This window comes from Schistocerca cancellata, chromosome 3 (assembly GCF_023864275.1).
Source record: "Schistocerca cancellata isolate TAMUIC-IGC-003103 chromosome 3, iqSchCanc2.1, whole genome shotgun sequence".
Taxonomy (NCBI): domain Eukaryota; kingdom Metazoa; phylum Arthropoda; class Insecta; order Orthoptera; family Acrididae; genus Schistocerca; species Schistocerca cancellata.
Genome location: NC_064628.1, coordinates 513,111,404 through 513,132,327, shown reverse-complemented (window position 1 = coordinate 513,132,327; position 20,924 = coordinate 513,111,404). Strand labels below are relative to the sequence as shown.

Sequence of the window (20,924 nt, the reverse complement as noted above, 5' to 3'; positions counted from 1 at the left end):
TATTTCTGCTTAAAATCTATTTCCAAATTCAACATTTATGATTTCTGTTCTTGTTAATGAATTCTTGGCTCGTTTCTAATCCCACAACATGAATGACAACACCAATGTTCGTACGAATAATTCAGATTGACACCGTATTGAAAAAGAAATATTAATAGGAGAGTTTCGCAGTAGCAGCACACGACGCCACTGCTGAATCTGCCGTCAATCAACTTACTGTGGCGTCAACTTTCGTCACGTGTGGAAATCGGGCTGCGCTATCGTTTGTGTATCCACAGATCGCACTATTTCCAAAGATTAGTAATAAGAGGATTTTTGCGCGCGTATTTTGCCCTTATGACGAATGATACGATTACAAAGTGAAATGAACTGTTTGTTTATGTTATTTACTGCAGAAGAGAGATAGTTATTGCGCCGTTGTGAAGCATTTATCTGTGTATTCGTCGTTTTTAAGATACTTTGTTGTGACAATGGCACCTTAATCTCAGTTGTTTACAAAATACCGTGAGGCTTATACTGGCGACTTATGGTTGAAGTTTCAAATCCGTAGTTATTTATTTGTTGATTGACGTGCGATGTTATCTTTAAAATCGACATTACTTGAGACCTAAAAATGCTAAGAATACTTCTCAGTGTAAACTGCTCCAAATGCATCTTTTGTTCTTTAGCTGTTAAACTACAAAATGATCTAGAAATCAGGACGTTTTCAACAATCCAAATATGAAGATTTATGTCACACGTAAGGAAATCCGCGCTTCTAAATGCTACAGTATTGGAAACTGGCAGTATTTACTGTTTAATTATGGTGGTGTATTATCATAAAGTAACGCGTTAGGAGTAGAAGGAAAGCACCAGAAATGCTGCTCAATAAGTGAACGTTTTGCCTCTCACAAATTGTTCGAAATACTTAAAGAACAACTAGTTAGCGGAATATTCCTGGTGAGTACTGTATTTACTGAACAAATTCGTAATGTTATTGTGTGGAAGCATGTAGTTAATTTTATTCCTTTTGTTCAAAATTAAGGGAATGATGAAATAAACTCTCGAGCACTTGGATTACATATAGCTCTGTGTCAGAGAGAGAGCTCTTCAGTGAATACTGCGAGTGGACTAGTTTGTATTGTCATTATTTTCGTGGAAACTAGTGTAACTATTTTCTTTCATATGTACTGTCATTGAAATTAAATAAAACATATTAGATGCAATTCAGTACTGCACAAAATATGGCAACACTTTTAGAACGAGTGAAACAAAATATCCAGAAGTCTTAAGTGCTCATACTGGCAAGAATGTGAACTACCAATCAAAAGTTGCAGACCTTCTTAACTGTCTCTGTACAGCTTCTGTGCTATTTATGATATCTTATTTTGGCATCAAAAATCTCTGGAAGTTGGCTGACTTCTCTATTCACTGATGTGTTACGACTTCATATTCTGGGGAACTTGTATTCAGGAAAAAACTGTTTGTTCCACAGAAACATGTAATTAGGATAATATGTACTGCCCATTACAGCACCATGTGGAGACAACATTCCATACAGTTGGGCATACTGACCATAACCTTGCAATACATTTACTCCCTTATAAAGTTTCTTTTTATCAGGAACCAATCAGAGCTTCAAAATAACAGTAATGTCTATAGGCCTAAATATTTAGTGAATGGAGAAATGATTTACACTGTCTGTCACAGTACCTTAATGTGACACAGAAATGTGTAAGGAATTAAGCGTAAAAAAAAAATCTTTGACCACCTACCCACAGGTTGGCTAAAGTTACGTATTGAACCCCCCCTCCCCCTTCCCCTCAAACTCTCTGTTGTGACAGATTGATCTGCAGCACAGCCCGAGGTTTAGTTTAGGTTGGAAAATGACAGTTTGGTTGTGAGATGACAGAGCCAATGCATGTGTAAACAGAAACTCTGTTTATGGTAACAAATTGACCGGTAGCAAAGCCTGATGTTTACGTGTGTGCCATATTGAAAAATGCAAGTTGGGTCCAGTACATAACATTAAACCAGTCACGCAAAGAAGTTAATGGATAATAAAATTAACTTCAAACTGAAATCAACCTTCCTTGTCAATTTATTCTCAAATAATGGAATAACGATATGAAAAATGATGTATTGCTACTCACCACGTTTTTTTTTGTTAGTTATTGGACATACTTCATCAGCCGGACTGCAAGGTGCAGCCTTGGGAAATCTGTGCTCAGGGCAATAGATAGAGAAGAGGGATGTTGGAAGGAAAGGGGCTGTTCACATGAGCTGGATGTATAGGAGACGTGTGTGCGCTTGGAGTGGGAGAATAGGTGGGGATTAGTGAAGGTTGATGCCAGATGGGCTACATGAATGAAGGACATGTTGCAGTTATAGTTCCCACTTGTGCAATTCAGAGAATGTGGCATGTTTGTGGAAAGGATAAAGATGATGTGGGCTGTGAAGCACCCACTGAAGTGGAGCCCATTATGTTGTTCGTCTGGCATCTTGTTGGTCAAGTTGTCTCTGGGCCATAATTTGACCATGGCCATTCGTGCAGACAGCCACCTTATAGCAGTCATGCGCATATATGCTATACAGCAGTTGCATCTGAGTTTGTTGACTATGTGGCTGTTCTCTGAGGTGGCCATGCCTTTGATGGGGTAGGAAATCCCGCAAAAATCCTGAAGATTGGCAGAGATTTTCAGAAGTTCGAAATATAGCGCGTGCCTCAACGCGAGATGCATTTAATAATTTCCACAACGAAACTCTGTCTCAGAATCTGGCAGAAAACCCAAAAGAGATTCTCGCCATATGTAAAGCACACCACTGGCAAGACACAATCAATACATTCACTGCGCGATAACAGTGGTGAAGTCACAGATGACAGTGCCACCAAAGCAGAATTATTAAACACGGTTTTCTGTAACTCCTTTACCAAAGGAGTCGAAGTACATATTCCCGAATTCCAATCAAGAACAACTGCAAAGATGAGAGACATAGAAGTAGATATCCTCAGTGTAGTAAAGCAGCTTAAATCACTTAATAAAGGCAAGGTTTCCAGTACAGACGGTGTACCAGTCAGGTTCCTTTCAGAGTATGCAGATGCAATAGCTCCATATGTAGCAATTATATACAACCGCTCCCTCACAGAAAGTTCCGTACCTAAAGACTGGAAAGTTGCTTAAGTCACACCAATACCCAAGAAGGGAAATAGGAGTAATCCGCTGCAGTACGTGCTATCGACAGGGGATGTCAGTTTGACTGCATATTTTTATATTTTCAGACAGCTTTTGACACTGTTCCTCACAAGCGTCTTCTAACCAAACTGCGTACCTACGGAATATCGCCACAGTTGTGCGACTGGATTCATGATTTCCTGTCAGAAAGGTCACAGTTCATAGTAATAGACAGAAAGTCATCGAGTAAAACAGAAGTAATATCTGACGTTCCCCAAAAATCATAGTTTTATATTCAGCCCCACCTGAGATGACTAACCCCAAACTTTACAAAATATGAAAATTTTCAAATTTCAAAAATTCATAAAATATTAAGGAAACATTTGTAAGTGTTCTTGCTCTATATGAGGTTAGTAGTGTATGCTAACTATAGGAAAAAAAATAGACTCTCATAAATCACTCCTTGTTTGTTATTTTTGGGCCTTAAAAAGTGGATTTTTGAAAATTTGGATAACAAACTTTGGAGAACATTTTGACTGGTTATTTTTGAATTTAGGGTATTTTGTGTAATAGACAATGTTGTAACTTAACCCAGTGCAGAGATATTCAAATTTTCGGTAATTTCTCCAGACTGAAAAATCGCCAAGCGCCTACAAATTAAAATGGCCGCCATCCAGTAAAGGTACAAGATAAATTATTTTTAAAAAACTGTTTTGAACTTCTCAAATATAGGGCAATTACATATAAAAAATTTAAAATATTTAGAATTAGTCAAGCAACCATCACTGGACCATTTCATATGGATTGACCCCCAGCGAGTCAATGTTGATGACAAAAATAACGATGAGCGGCTATACTGTCCGCAGTCAGCTCTACACTGTGAGGAGTAAAACCCACTATCCCAAATGTGTACATCTGCTCTGAAAAGAGCATAGGAACATACCATTGGGTGTTACATGCACAGACATGATACACATGGGTGGTACTTATGGTAGGTTACAATAGCATCATTCAGGCAGGTGGAGGTATTCTTTTATGAATTTTATTTTAATTGAGATTAAATGAGTACATGTGTCCCGCACCCCCCCCCCCCCCCCCACAAGGGCGCGCCCCCCCCCCCCCCCCCCCCCGCCCCCCCCACACCATCCCACTGCAAGCTAATTTTGTATGCCTTGCACCCATCTCTACTACTAAGGTGCCTCTAATTCAATTGCCCATTAGTGTATACAAATCATTAACATGTATTTGAATTTGTAACATTTAGTAGCTGGATTGCTGTTTTCATCTGTGTGTTGTCTTCCTTGCAGCTGTCTGTGCTTTCAAAAACTGGTGAAAGGCAACATGGAGGAAGAAAGTAAGTGTCAACAGCTATAAGTAATTGTAATTCATTTATGTCTTAAGTTATTCATAGGATACTCTAACATGGGTGCTGCTATTTTCTCTGTTGTGCATTAATTATTAGGAAAACTGATGTATGTAAAGAGGCTGTGTTGAGCCACATGTATTTCTACCATTTACTCTCATATTTACACCTATATATATCCTCCATGGCTTAGTGTGCAAGGGAAGGGGCACATTATGAGTAGTGTGAAATGGCTGCTGTGCATGTCTTAAGCACTGTGAGTAGAGCCCCTGCATTTATAATCATTTGTGCATGGCATGTTTCTTCATAGAGTTGTCACTTGAAAGCAGCAAGATGGCATTAACTAGAATCACTTGCAGCTTGTCTGTAGTAGAAATGTTAGTCAGTTATCATGGTTAATTATTTGTAGGTGTGTAATAACTCAAATATTAGTAGCAGCCATTGTGCTTTTTTTTGGGTCAAGAGGAAAGTTCAGTACGAGTCCTTGGTTTTGGCCAGTGATAGTAATGTTTAAGGCTGCTGTCACATCACCTTTTCGTGAATATATTCGCAGTTTTGTTGTTAGTTGATGAAGCCAACAAATATGAAAAAAAAGAAAAACTAGCTGTGGTGACAGATTGATTTGTAGCATTGCCCGAGATCTAGGTTAGGTTGGAAGGGGACAATTTGGGGGTGAGTTTGCGAAGCCAACGAATGTGATACTAACAAAACCTGTTCCATTTGGGAAAAGAAAGACACATTATTTTCGTTATATTCTTTACAACATTTGTCATTTCCTATGTCACTGGTCAAAGCCGACAACTCTTATATCGAGCATTCCTCTATATCCCCCCCCCCCCCCCCCCCCCCCGCCCCTCTCCCCCTTTCCCCTGTAGTCGACATATTCTTCACAAGAGTACAATAACTATATTGATATTTAAAACAACCATAATGTGTCATTTATTTTTCAGTCTCAGTTGCTCCTTTTTTAACACATGACTTGTTGATCGCCCCAGATCATACTCAGATCTAGAATGTAGTTGTGTCAGCAACCTGCTGTGTCTGTGTTGAAACCGCACATCACTCAGGTTGTTCTGACACAGGCATGACGTATTGTTGAGACAGACATAGGTCTGAAGGTGTTCCAGGCAGATTGAAACTTGTCACATAAAAAATATGACTGGGACTGAAAAATAAATAAAATGGAAGAATTATTGTACCATTTTTCATTTGGTGGTGTTAGAAAATCAAAACTTACTTTTATTATTATTATTATTATTATTATTATTTAATAATCATCTAAGGCCATTTGGTACAACAGTACAGAACACGTCAGTCACGTTACAGAAATAATATATACATACACAAAGTAGGATAAGATTTTGTGGGATGGAGCAGGAAGTCAGCCATGGCCTTATTAACTGAACAGTTCCATCATTAACCTTCACAGCTTGGTAAAACCATGGAAAACTGGTGCCAGGATGGTCTGGTCAGGGAACAAATCTCGTTTTGGAAATCATTCTGCTTCATACGTGTGGACTGTATTCACAGTTCCCTTGTACATGGTGTGCCAGGAGGAATGGCCAGTATTCAGGGATATGATAGGAACAGTCATTTGAAACAAAGGAGTCTAGTAAATGTGGACTCTAAAATGTATACGGTGAGAGATACAAGCATGTTTTCATTTTTCATACTGTGAAACAAATCTGTTTACCTGTAAAGAAGCTATTTTTGCTTTGTAGCAACTTTGTAACATTGTTATTGAGCCATGATGGTTGCATCCCATCCCTCACTGTCTTGCTTGTCTTATACATATCTAAGGCATATTGCACAGTGGGATTGACTCTTATCTCTTTGTGCTCCATAGCTTCATTCCCAGAGCTGAATATTTGATGTTGACTGCTCATAAACAGTGAAATCTGGTTCATGTCACTCTTGCTAAGCAAAAATAATTTTCTATCACATCTCTCAGCAGTACCGAGTGAGGTGGCGCAGTGGTTAGCACACTGGACTCGCATTCGGGAGGACGATGGTTCAATCCTGTCTCCGGCCATCCTGATTTAGGTTTTCCGTGATTTCCCTAAATCGCTTCAGGCAAATGCCGGGATGGTTCCTTTGAAAGGGCATGGCCGATTTCCTTCCCCATCCTTCCCTCACCTGAGCTTGCGCTCCGTCTCTAATGACCTCGTTGTCGACGGGACGTTAAACACTAATATCCTCCTCCTCCTTCTCTCTCAGCAGTGTGTAACACCTATAGTGATTGGTTATACAACAGCCTTATGTTAACTGATTCCCTCCTTTATGATAAATGACTTGAAAAGTTTTGGCCTGTTAGTTATTAGGAGACCTAACATGCTGGCCTCATGAATGGGTTCTCTGATTGCTCCAAGTAATTTTAAGAAAGATTGTCAGAATGTTCTCACACAAATCCCTGTTCTTGGCACCAGTTTCAGTTTTGTGACTGTCCCATTCTATAGCTGGCAGATTGAGCCTCCGCCTATTATAATACCATGATCAGAAAAAGGTACCCTTGATATTCTCACTGAAGTTTCTCATATTGAGAAAAGAAATGGAGTGATCTTTGTATACCTTGAAAAAGCTTTTTATATCCAAGATCACATTAATTAGTGTTTAGTACTGACAACTGGTTTTGACAGATTAATCTTCTGATCTTCAAAAACTTTTGGTTATAAGTAGTGTTCCTTATATTCTCCAAGTTTTCTCTGAAGCTGTCTGCCATTGCAGCTCTCGAGGTTGATTACTGTGATTACTACTACAATTAATGATTATTATCAACCATATTATTTCACATCCAGAATCTATAATAATCTTACTTGATATTATGGGTTTTTATGGCAATAAAAGTGCTACCCCCCTTTGACATTTGGCGTATCCTTGCAGTGTACTGAGGGTTCCAAAAAAATGTAGACACTCTTTGATTGTCAATATTTGTGTAGTGTAATGGGCTCAGTTTGCTTTTGCTCATTATCCAGAATTGTTCGAGTGTCGGCTGTGTTTGTAGTGGAATTCATTTAAGTGAGTTAACGATTTTGTGTGAAGGTTAATTTAGTGTTGTTCGCTGTACATCGTGTGGTAATTTTAGTAAAATTAATCGGTGGTTGTTTTTGTTCAGGAATGGATATGACGGATAAAATTAACAGTGCGCAGGTCAAGGGAAGTGTTTGATCCCAATGTGTGGCTGTGTATGTTGATATTGGTATCGGGAGATGTTTTTGAGCTATATAGCTGTATTTTCGTCCTCATGATGTGTACTTACCGACTTTATATGCGCCATATTGGAATCGTGGTTCATGGTCGTTTCCGCCATATTTGTGACGTCATTGATCAAAGCAGACGGGCAGGATCGGACGCTTCCGTATTTCCGAAAACTTATGTTCTTTGTAATGTACTTTTGTTCCATTATACAATCTTCAATTGTAACAATACACCTCTGTGTTCATTTTTTTCAGTGTGAGATTTTTCCAAACTTTTGTCATGAGAGCACTCACTGTTATAAAAATTGCATCTGTTAGGTCATACATGTCTGAATGTGTTACACTCTTGATAGGATTCTGGTGTTTTCTCGTATCATCGTTTGTTACTCCTTCTACTATCTTGGCCATGTGTGGTATCACAAAGAATCTTTTTGTATTGAGTGAGATGGAACATTAATTGAACTGCTGGACTCATATTTTGGAGGAACAGTTTGTAATGCTCAGTCGTCTATTTTGGAGGTCATTTTTGATTCCCCTAAATCAGTTCAGACAAATGCTATGTAAGCAATGTGAACAAAGCAGTAGTTGACTACTATGACAGTTTTGGTCGCTATAAATTACTGTTCATCTTAATGATTCTAATGTTCATCTTAATGATTCTAATATTTATTGATCTTAGAACCCTAACCATCCTTCATTGTTATCACTTTAATTTACCTCTTTTTTTTTTAAATCAAATTTAAAAGATATGTTTCTAGTTTAGAAATTACTGTGTGTTTGCAATATAGCCAGCTCCTTTAGTTTCAGTGGATGTTTAATTTCTTCTGAAATGATTTTTTTTCCATTTTCTTCAGCACATTATTTTCTCCTTGCTCTATTCCTCTATCCTACTTTCTACATATGAAAAAAATTAATTCTATATTCATTAGAATTATTTAATAGGACTCCAGTTCCAACCTTGACAAACTGCAGTATACAGTATCCCCACAAATTTGTATTTATTATGTGTGTGTGCAGAACTTTCTTTATGTCTTATGAACTGTTCACTGGTTTAAATGTGAAATCTATTCAGTCTCTCCCTTTCCTATTCATGTGTTTCTTGACCATCATTTTTTGTTGTCATTTATTCTCCCTCTCACAACCCTGAACTATCCCTGCAGTCACTGTCCCTAATGCTGTCCTGCATATCAGTCGAGCGCACGTAGTTAGTGCCACCTTTTAGTTTTTAGATTTTTCTTTGAAGCTTCATATTTCTTTCTTGGTATTTGGACATATCTCATTTCAGAACTTGCCTTGCATTTCCTCACTTCTTTGTTCCAGCAAATAATGTATCCCCTGTTCCCCTATTTTAACTTGTGGATGTTATCCACTTTTAATCTTAGTATTTGTGTGCAATCAGTGCCAAAGGGTTGTAGTGTCACCCACGCCATTTGCAATGACCTTTTCAAACTTTCATGTAAGTATTGCTCCTTAATCATGGACTCTTTCAGCAGAAATAAATTAACTCCACTTGAGGCAGAAGCATAGTCTTCACTACTAATAATCCAGAATTCATATATTTAACTAATTTTTCTTTTGTAGTGTGAGTATTATTGCAATTTACGTTGTCTGCCATAATTTGTTAGGCATGGTTTATTGAGCTTTTTATATCCCGGGGCAGATTCTTTTTTCTTCACGCCTCTGAATAGCTGATACCAAGTATTGCAGTATAGTAACAGGGGGAAAAGCTTCTTTTAAATAATCATGAAGAGGTAGTTTAAATGTGCATTTGTTAATAAAACAGGTATTTAGCTACACTGTTATAGACAGTATTTTTCAGCTTTGATCTGTTGAACAATTTATAGTTGACCATAATTTTTTTAACATGCTGTTCTCAATCATTCTCATGCACCCCTTGTACTGTTCAGTTGACAGTGTGTAACTGAAGTTGGTCAGTGGTATTGCTACCAACTTATTGGTACTGCTATGGCATGTACTTAGGAAAGTGTTGGCCCTATATGGCTGTCACATGTCTACCTGATGTAGTAGTTCACTGCATTGCTATTGTGCTTACATGTTACATTGTCTTTACAGAGTATAACCTTGCATACAAACAAAATAACAAAACATATTTTGAAATGTGAGAAATTAATTTGTTGTGTTACTTTTGTCTTTTAATGACATTCACTATTCTTTTATTTAAAAGGATCATACTAATAGGGCTCTCTTGTTGACTGTATCATCCTTCTTGTGTATTCTTTTTTCCCCAATTTTTATACTTTAGATGAACTTTTGATGAACTCTGGAAAATTCTCCCATGCTTTCAGTGGAACATCTTTAACTTCACTACATAATTCTATAGTGTGTGGCATGAGAATTCACTGTGTTTTATCTTTGTTCTTTCATTTCTCAAATAAATGTATCATGATTTTTCTCGTTATTCAGAATTGTTGAAGAAAAAGAGGAAAGCTCTTTCTGGAGATAACCTGGAATTAGTGGCAAATATTTGCCAAAGGCTTGCGCAGCTGTATTTCCGTGATGGGAGGTATGAGGAGGCATTAGAACAGTATAAGGTATATATGCATTATTTATTTATGAAGTTTGTTTTATGTTATTTCTTATTTATTAGCAGTAATAGTCATTATATGTACTGAAAACTGGCAAAGCTGGAGGTAACTTGAGCTGAAGTTTTACCATGTACTTAACAGTGTTCAGAAAGGACATATTAAATTAAATTAAATTAAAGAGTGAAATGGAAAATATTTGGAATGTCGAACCTGGCAGTTGTCAGGAGGATGAAAAGAAACTATGAATTATTCTTTGTATATAAATGATTTTATCCAAAAAACTCTGATATCACAGAATTATGCTGCTCACAACAAAAAATGAGGCAGCTGAGCAAATAAATACTGCATTAAGAATGCTCTAAGTGTCGTACCAAGAGACTGATTGGTTCTCATTGTCAGTAAGAAAGTTTTTACAAGTTACTTCTTGCAAAGAAGAAAGCAGCAACCAGCCACAGTTCATAATGTGTTTATTTACGCAAGTAGAGCCTTTGCAGTTTTTGTCAGTCTGATCTTCAGATGGCAGTTCACTTTTATATTATATTTGTTATTGTTTACATTAGTAGTTTGCTGCTTTTCCAACAACTAATATAAACAAGAACAAATGTAATATAAAATCCAGAACAACCTTAAGTGGAGTGTCTGTGTAAAACAAGTGGTAGGAAAAGCAGATGCCAGATTGTAATTAAGGAAGAGTCTAAAGGAAATGTAACACATTTGCATAGGAAGTGGCTTACAAGGCTGTTGTTTGACCAATTCTTGAGTATTGCTCATCAATCTGGGGCCCTTACCAGGTAGGACTGATAGGAAAGATAGAGAAGAGTGAATGAAGACCAATACTTTTCGTCACAGGTTCATTTAGGCGGCATTAAAGTGTTACAGAGATGCTCAACAAACTCCAGTGGCAGAAGTTACAAGAGAGCTGTTATGAATCATAGAAAGATTTGCTACTGAAATTTCGAGCAGCACTTTCTGGAAAGAGTCAGGCAGCGTATTATTTCCTCCTACATACATCTCACTAAGTGATGGTGATGAGAATATTCGAGAAATTAGAACTAATGCAGAGGCTTACAGTCAGTCATTCTTCCCATGTGCCACTCCTGATTGGAACAGGGAAGGGAGGGATCAATTAGTGGTACCAGACATATCCTCCACCACACATCGTTAGGTTGCTTATGGAGTATGATGTAGATGTAGATAAACATGAACAGCTGTCTGAAGATGAATCAGTCTATTTGAAACTGGTGACATAACATTATTAACAATGCATAGATGTGTTTTCTTTTTCGAAGAATCAACTTGTATTTTGTACACAGCCATGGTGTCAAAAATGTCAATTTTGAACAAAATACAGGAAGTAAATACTTTTTTGAAGTTCCATTAATACTAAGACACTGTGTTTTGTTTATGATAATATCTACAGAAATACAGCATTAACTTTTTAACTGGTAGAACTGTAGTAAACAATATATTTTCATATCCTTTAAATTTTGGAACTCCAAAGGGAAGCACAACGCGGCACAAAGACCATGCGCCATCTACTAATGCATGTTTGAAAGACTTTCTCCATTGTTTGGTACTAGCATCAAGTCTAGGGACATGTAACAGAGTACCGAGAACAGAGTAGCATAGAAAATGCATTTTGTGAAAAATGGCACTTTGATCATTTTGTATTTACACTCTCCAACCGGTGCTTCAAGTTGCAGACAGGTACAGTTAAAAGACACTCACATATAGCTTTTAGCCACAGTCTTCCTCAGTAAAACAAACACACACACACACACACACACACACACACACACACACACACACACTCACACACACTCAAAAGCAAGCACACCTCATGCACACAAGACCATCAACTCCAGCATCTTGGGAAGGAATGCAACATCATGTGGGATGCAAGCAGCATTCTAGTGGGGTAGGAAAGGGATAGTAGACTACGAGTGGGGAGAGAGACGAGCACTGTCTGGTGGAGAGTGCAGGAACTAGACCGCCAACAGGCGCAGCGTCAGCAGGTTGTGGAGCAGGAAGGTAGGGAAAAAAAGAGCAAAAAAAGAAGAGCAGTGGCGAAAGATGGGCAGATGCATTGGCAGAGAGCTGCAGATAAACAGGGTGGGAGTTGAGAGTGGGGGGGGGGGGGGAGATCATAGGACAGAGGGGGTGGAAACTGTTGGGTGATGGGTATGGGGACAGTACATTACCATAGGTTGTGGCCGGAATAATTACAGTAGCAGAGATTATATTGTAAGGATAATTCCCATCTGCGCAGTTCAGAAAAGCAGGTGGTGGAGAGAAGGATCCAGGTGGCTCGAGGAGTGAAGCGACCGTTGAAATCAAGTGTGTTATGTTCAGGTGCATGCTGTGCCACAGGGTGGTCTACTTTGCTCTTGTCCACAGCAAAGTGGCCCACACCACCCACCCACTCTGTCCTATCATTTCCTCCCCACGCTCCCACCCTGTTTATTTGCAGTCTTCTTCTAACACATCTGCCCGTCTTTCCCCATTTCTCTCCTTTGTTGCTCCTCTTTCCCCACCTCCCTGCCCACACCCTCCTGACACTCCGCCTGCTGGCACTCTACACCCTGCACACACCGCCTGACAGTGCTCATCTCCCTCCCCATCCGTACATAACTATCCCTTCCCCACCTCCTCCAGATTACTGCTTGCATCCCATGTGAGTTTACATTCCGGCCTGAGGTGCTGGAGTTGGCAGTTGTATGTGCTTTGAGTGTGCTTTCTTGAAAAATAACAGTTGCCCACAAAAGTATGTAGTTTATTGTGGTATACCCAGATTGTCATAAGTCTTCACTTTAAATTGTTCATAGGTGACCAAATAAAAAGTATTTTTGGAAAAAGTAATACAAATTTGATTTTTTCAAATATTTAACGCAACACTTGTTTTAAAGAAAGATAAGATCTGTACAAATTTCTGAGTGAAATAGCACAAGAAAAATGAAAGCTATAATATTATTTGCATAGATTATGATGATGATGATGATGATGATGATGATGATTTGGACTAGAATATATTTTACCAGACCATCAGAATGGCTTAGAAGGTTTGTGCCCCTGCATGAAAATAAAGTAGGACTTTTTTAAACTCTCATATAAGGATGCTATAAAACTTCTAGTCTTAGCTGTTGTGACATTCTTCCGTTTTTTATGTGGGCTGGACAAAGTATCAGCATGTTTAGATATAAATTGCTTAGCTGAGCTATTTGTTTTTGTTACAATTAGTTGAAGTAATGCTGCAGTGAAAAATAAATGGAAATGTTCAATTGCAGAAGGTCCATTTGTGGCGTATGCTTTTCTCTAAGCACCTCGTGAAATGTATGTGGTAGCGGAGGTAGTGTTTCAGGTGCAATCATTTCAGTGTACTGCCTATTTTCTATTCTGTCTTCATATTCAATCAATATACCAGCAAAAAATCACTGTCGCTTTCTGAACTGCTGCTACCTTCACCAAAATACTTAGTATCACTAGTACTTTCCAGTAACTTGTGAATTTCACTGTTGAACACATTTTTAAAAGTAAGTAGCAAAAGCAAATGAAATAAACAAACTGAGAACATTAACTTAATAAAAAAATCACAGATACAATATTAAATAACAAAACTGCACAAAAATGACAGTCAGATGAAATAGCAAAACATAAACATCGTGTCAACAAGCAAACAACACAGTAGCAGAGTTATCGTTGGTATTTCGCTGCAATGATGCTCGAAAGTCGATAAAAATTGATGTACACATAAATCGAAACGCTGAGCATCAGCACTGTTCACACTAGCTACATCCAGAGGAGATGCTAAGCGAAAGTAAACAGAGTTCCAATGAATCGGCACTCTGACAGTAATGTCATCTGTGGGGGGTGACGATAGATCATTACCTTGACATTCAAAGTTTGAAAGTAGATACTTGCAGTGAGTTGCTGTGGGTGATAACTGTGATAAATTAATAACTGGTTTCTTTTACTGAATCCAAATTCAGATGATATTTTTAGTGAAAGGTTCAAAGAAACTTTGAGACTCATTTTGAATAGGTACCTAACTAATAAAATACTGGTGACTTTACTCTACCCTTGATATGTTGGTGGAAATACATATTTAGTCGATTGTAGGTGTAAAACATCATCTAAAATTATAGTAAATACTTCTCTGAATATTAGTTTGAACTATCAGTTCAGGAGTCCGCACACAGTGTAAATGTTGCAATAGCTTACTAGACCTCTTAGCGACAAACAATTCTGAACAAAAAGAGAACATCGTGACTGATGTAGAAATGAGGGACCACAAGGCCGTTGTAGCGAGACTGAATACCGTAACACACAAATCTACCAAAAATAAATGCTTCATATATCTATTTAAAGAAGTATATATAAAATTTGCTCGATTTCTTCATAAGTGACAGTCTCCAGTATTCAGTGCTTTCTGTGAGAGCTTGGATCTCTGGTTCTTTCCCAACATAGCTGCAACAACTATAATACCGATGTTTCCTATGTCTGCCGTCACCTCATGTTTGACTGCTCCCTTTGAGACTATACCTGTACTTTCCATAGACCCTCTATCCTAATTAAGTTCCCATCCCACTCCATACAAGCCCTGCTGCTAGTGCAGCTGCCTCCTGTTTTTAGTGGACTCCTGATCTATTAAGGCCATCTTGGAACCTCTCTACATAATCCAAGTCAAGGAATCAACAATCTACATGGAAGCAGAATCATTTGAGCCTCTGATTCAGACACCCCCCCCCCTCCCCCCCAGTCTCTGATTCAAACCCTTCACTTGACTCTGCACCTAATGTTCACAGTCAGTTCTGTCAATGATGCTGCAGGTGATGAGCTCCACTGTCGTCTTGCAAACAAGGCTGACTATCTTTACCATTTCAGATATCTGCCAGAAACCACAGAGACTTTCTTTCTGATCCAAAGCAACCAATTTTGGCACTGAACTGAGCATCCGCTCCCAGTAGCTGAGTGGTCAGCGCGACAGAATGTCAATCCTAAGAACCTGAGTTTGATTCCTGGCTGGATCGCAGGTTTTCTCCCTTGTGTTGTCCTAATCACCATCATTTCATCCCCATCGACACGCAAGTCGCCGAAGTGGTGTCAAATTGAAAGACTTGCACTGAGCGAACGGCCTACGTGATGGGAGGCCCTAATCACATGACATTTACATTTATTTACTGAACTGAGCCACCACCCGTAGCTGGGTTCACACTTTGCTCTTTGTGTCATCTAAGAGAATTTGTTCCATATCTAGAATGACTCCCCCCAGTATGCATGCAGAGTGCACACTCTATTTTTTCCTTTTCTTAGCAGCAATATCCCTAAGGGACTGCATCACATGCTCAACATTGGAGCTCCCATCAACCAGTGGCAGTTGGGAGCTCAAGCATTAAGCACATAATAGAGCTGCAGGGAGCTTGCAGACTGAGAGGATTCCTCTGAACTAGGACAGACAACTGCGGCTGGCTCAATATCTTCAGTAGCCACAGACTGCACTTGGAAACTGTTTGTCAGACAAACCAGTGAGGCCCTTTTGATCAGTCTCATGAAAAGTATTCTGCTGCCTGTCACACCTTGAAATGGCCTTTCATGACCATGGGTGAAGGGTCAACCATAATGCGGTCAGTGACCAGGCCATCTACATCAGCGGACTGATTGGGAGGGTCACAAGTAATGTGCTGGATGTCCCTTGGATTCCTTATGTCAGGCCCTTCAGTGTTGCCCATTGGGAACAGCCTGATGCTGTGTGACCAGAGAGACCACTACCTGGAGCTGTGAGCAGAAGGACTTTCCACTCAGCTCTCATCCAAACAGAGCATTGACAGTCTGTTCCCACACTAAAGATCGTGTAAATCTAAAGTACACAAATAAAAGAAATTAAAGATTAACCTACAGAAGTACACAGACTAAGCCCAAAATAAGGAACATGCTCCTACTGAGAAGGTTGTAATATTCAGAAAAATATAACATTATGAAGAGGATAGATTGCTACTCGCCATATAGTGGAGATGTTGGGTCACAAACAGGCAGGCCAAAATGCCTTCTTCTGAAGTGAACAAAAAAAAAAAAAAAAAAAAAAAAAAAAAAAAAAAAAAAAAAAAACACATATATATTCATGCAAACACAACTCACACACACACACACACACACACACACACATGACCACTCTCTCTGTTGCTGAGACAGACTACGAGCAACCGCATGTGATGAGAGAAGCAATCCGCTTGGTTGGGGGTAAGGAGGAGGCTGGTGGGGGGGGGGGGGGGTGACAGCAGGCTTTGGGTTGAGAGACAGTGAATGGCTGCTTGTGGGAGCGTACTGGGCTATGGTGTGGAGAGGTTTGAGCAGCTAAGTGCTGTCGGGAGGTTAGACGGACGGTGCGGTGGAGGGGGGTGTGTGTAAGGGAGCAGAAAAGGAGAGAAGTAAAAAGACGCTAAGACCGTGGTTGCATTGGTGGAATAGAAGGCTGTGGAATAGAAGGCTGTGTAGTGCTAGAGTGGGAACAGGGAAGGGGGAGGCCAGGGGCTCAAACTTTGTTAGCCACCATCCTTCATCTAGCTGTCACTTTCCCTGAAGAACTCACTCCATCACTACACAGCCTTCTGTTCCACTATTCCACAAACTCACCTGCAGTCTTTTTACTCCCTCCCCCTCTCTCGCCATCCCTCCATTTAACCTCCCAACTCCATCTAGCTCCCTACCCTCTCCCCACCACATCCCTGTGTGCTCCCACAACAGCAGGTCACCATCCCCTGCCCCTATCCTGCTATCCCTCCCCCTCCCTCAGTTCCCTCACCACCTAGATTGCTTCTCCCATCATGCGCAGTTGCTCTGCAGTCTAGCCTTGGTTTGCCACAGTGTGTGTGAGATGTGTTTGCGTGAATATGTGTGTGTGTTTTTCATCTACTTCAGAAGGCCTTTTGGCTGAAAGCTGACATGTTTAGCACTCATTTTGTTGTGCCTGTCTATGACTCAACATCTCCACTATATGGTGAGCAGCAATCTATCCTTTTCATAATATTGCCATTATCCCATAGTGTATTTTCCATTGTAGGAAAATTATAATTTAATTAGCAGCAACTCATGCTTCTGTTGTATCACAAAAGTTACCCAGAGGCCACATTTTCTGTTGTTGTGATCTTCTGTTGTTGCACACAGATTGCAATACTCCAACAATGATCACATTATTATATCATTAGCAAAACGAATAAGATTGTCAGCATCATAGCCAACAGTAGCTCGTAAATAATATAGCTTAGTTAACCAAAAGGGTTTTAAATGAATTATTTTCTTTATTATAATGTAGTAGTTTTTGTTGTTGTAGTGGTCACTGTGTTGAACATTCAAGAGAGGTTAACACTGGGAAACAGACTAGAACTTGAATGTCAAGCATATTGTGTGCAGTCACCTTACTATGGTTGGCTTTGATTCTGGACCTGGATTGTTCAGTTTGAAAAGCATTGCCTGCAGAAGACTAGTGTTCAGATGACGAAAAAAGTTTACTGAAATAGTTTAGTATGTGATTATCTGTAGCAAATAATTTATGTCTAAAAGTGTGATTCCTTGTTATTGAAGAAACAGACTGACCAATTTGTAACACAAATGTCTTATGATTAATGGATCATTTCTACTTCTTCTTCAAGGAGGAAGAAAGGCTTTACTCTGTGCTGGAAAAACCTATCGAGGTGGCTGTGGCACATCGCATGATAGGAGAAGTATATGGCAACATGGGAGAATATGAAAAGGCACTAGAACACCAAAATAAACATCTGGGTAAGGAATAGTATCTTGCCTATGTAATATGTATTGAAGTTCACAGGACACACTGTCAGGGAAGAAGAAGAAGAAAAGAAACAGCAGCAGCAAAAGAAGAAAGAGGAGGAGTAGAACCGTAACAAACTGCACATCCATATAATGACAATCAAAGCAATGGACAAAAATATGACTCTTTAAATATTTGGTCTTTGCTGAAAATTTCTACCTTTAATGAAGACAGTTTATTTTCATGTTTGCATCTGATGCAAAAACTTAGTTTCTTATATTTTTCTTGATTGAATTGCTGCTATTTAACTAGTCAGTGTACGTTACTTGTACACCAAATGTTGGGCACTAACATTTTGTTAAATCATGTAGCTGTAATTTCTCAGTGAAAAGATCATTGTACTTACAGACAATCTTTTGTACCAAACTAGCAGTGACCTGTAAAATTTACTTTAGTTTTTTGCACAGTACTTCCTGAAGTAAGAAAATCAATCTGATTTGCTATTATTCATGTCTTGAGGACAGTTACTATTCAGTGTGCAAATTTTAAAGTTTACTTTACAGGTACCAAGGAACTACGGTAAGTTTTAAAGAGTAATTTAAATTGTTCATTGGTAATTTTTGACCATGAAACAGCAACTGCCATAATCTGTGATGATGCATTAAATTTAATAACTGTCAGATGTCATGAGCACACTTTTTTTTAAGTTCAGAAATCACATTACGCATTTGATATTCTGCCATTTTTGAAGGCTATAAACTACAATACAAAACTGGTATCAAAATATTTGAAATATGTTGAGTGAGATTGGGTCATTTTGTATTCTTTCCCATAGTAATTTAGTGTCGAAAACATGAATCAGACCAAACCGTATTATGTGCACCACAGCTGTTGCTTCAAAATGTATTATGTTCAGGGCAGGTTTCCTAGCCTGCATCATTAGCCCACTCTTTTGCTTTCTGTTTCTGCCATTTTCCTCTTACAGCTCACAGTGTAGTGTGGATCACATGACTGTACATTTTCCATCACCATGGTGGGCTATTTACCCATAGGAGAGTGATCGAAAGAAAGTAGACTGGAGCTGTGAAAACTAAAACAAAAGACAGCATGAAAAAGAAGCTCAGTAAATAACACCAACTGCTGTATTTTATGAATGATGATTTTCAGTGGAAATTTTAATGTTAGCGCATTGGTGTGTTACTTGTGTGAGAAAGTTCACATAAACGCGTGTTTTTGTACTTTAATTGAACTTTACTGTCTGTAGTTATGACGTGACGAGGCATAGTTCATTTTAGGTACTTCAGCGGAAGTCCACATTTAAGTAATGTAAAGCTGCCTTGTAATCACAAAGTTGACAGGTTCAAGTGTAGAAGCATTCCAGTATTTTACATGGTGAAAGAAAAAAAATGAAATTTTCAGCATACCGAACCAAGTGGAACGAGATCACAGACTTGGTTATATGATGGAAGTTACAGCTCCGATACAAGGTACAACTGGAAAGCTCAGTTGAAATTCTGATTGATAAACTGAGATAATTGTCTGACACTAAGGAACTGGATGTCCATAAACTGTTGAAAACAATATTTGGAGATAGCGGGAGAGGGGTTGATAGTTTGCAGTTTTATGTTTCGGCACTAAACATTGGTGCGACATCAGCTGAAACTGGTAGACCAACTCATGAGGACGATGGCTGTGACTACACGAGGAAGAAGGACTAATGCGAAACTGTAACCAATCGATCTGCCATCAACAACATGTTAATAACTTGATTTTCGCTCATTATGGGCTGTGTCCAACAATACAATCAATAAAAATTGAAATGAACGTTTCAAATCATATTCTGTGAAGTTATGATTGGATCAAAATGTACTTTGCTAAGTGATTTGGTTCAAGATGTATTAAGTGCAATTTAAAAATTAAAATGGCACCCTCATGCAGTGGGAAATGATTTCAGTCATGACTGATTCTGGAATATAATCTAAATACCTAGGTCCTGCTGTTGAGATTTTTGACATATTTCATTTGGTTAGAAAGAGAAGTTATTACTCTTTCTTTCTTTTTTTCTGCCAAATTATAACCTGTGCACTTAATATGATTTGAAACAATGCTAGTTAGATAATTGTATATTGTCACCATTCTTAACCAAGAAGTAAGTGCAAACTGCTATGAAGGAACCAGATTGAAACCAAGTGTACTAAACTGCTAGGTGGCGCTAGATGCATGGTATGCAGTGCATTTGTTTGTTCACAACTAAGTTGTTCATCATTAAATCATATAAAATTATTCCCATCTGTAAAGAATTCATGAACTTTACAATGTTTTACTCGAGGTACTTTTTTTACAAAACTATGCAACAGTTTTGAAAGGTCATTTGTTACACAGTGGAAGAAGCCACTGGGCGGCATTGAGGTAAAATGATGCAAATTGATTGTTAACAAGCAAAGTTTTTAATTACAACATATAAAATAACTGTGTCGGTAAAAGTTCATAAAAACGATTATACAATATTTTACAAAATATTGAAACATCAGTCAAGGAATGCAGCAATTACATTCAAACAACAAGCAGTTCTCATGCAATGCCATCTCTGCCAAAAGGAGCAAAACTTAGTGAAATGGGGAGCAGATGCATAAGCACCACAGAAGAAAGAAATTCAAATAAATTAAGAGGACACAACCTTGTAACACCACTTTACATATGTGCAGTTATTGAAAGCCTACCTTAAAAGGGCATACAGCAGTGAATACTGACAGTTGTGACTAAGAACTTAAGCGAAAATACAAAACCACTACAGGTAAACATACTTTCTGGAGAGACAGACAATGAACTCAACTAAAGTGAGGAAATGTAGCGTTCTGGGACTCATACATCAAAGAACTACTAGAAGCAGTATCTGAAATCAACCAC

At 38.7% G+C, this 20,924-nt stretch overlaps 1 protein-coding gene across 2 annotated transcripts in view; it reads left to right on the top strand.

The window, feature by feature from the left end:
* The first annotated feature begins 320 nt into the window (after positions 1-320).
* LOC126175311 (tonsoku-like protein) overlaps positions 321-20,924 on the top strand; it is a 259,997-nt gene continuing 239,393 nt past the window's right edge. For both annotated transcript variants that reach the window (XM_049922019.1, XM_049922017.1), the window contains exons 1-4: positions 321-939; positions 4,460-4,506; positions 10,134-10,261; positions 17,899-18,028. In XM_049922019.1, coding sequence (XP_049777976.1) covers positions 4,494-4,506; positions 10,134-10,261; positions 17,899-18,028 — 271 coding nt within the window. In that variant the 5' untranslated portion in view covers positions 321-939; positions 4,460-4,493. The remainder of the gene's footprint in view (positions 940-4,459; positions 4,507-10,133; positions 10,262-17,898; positions 18,029-20,924) is intronic.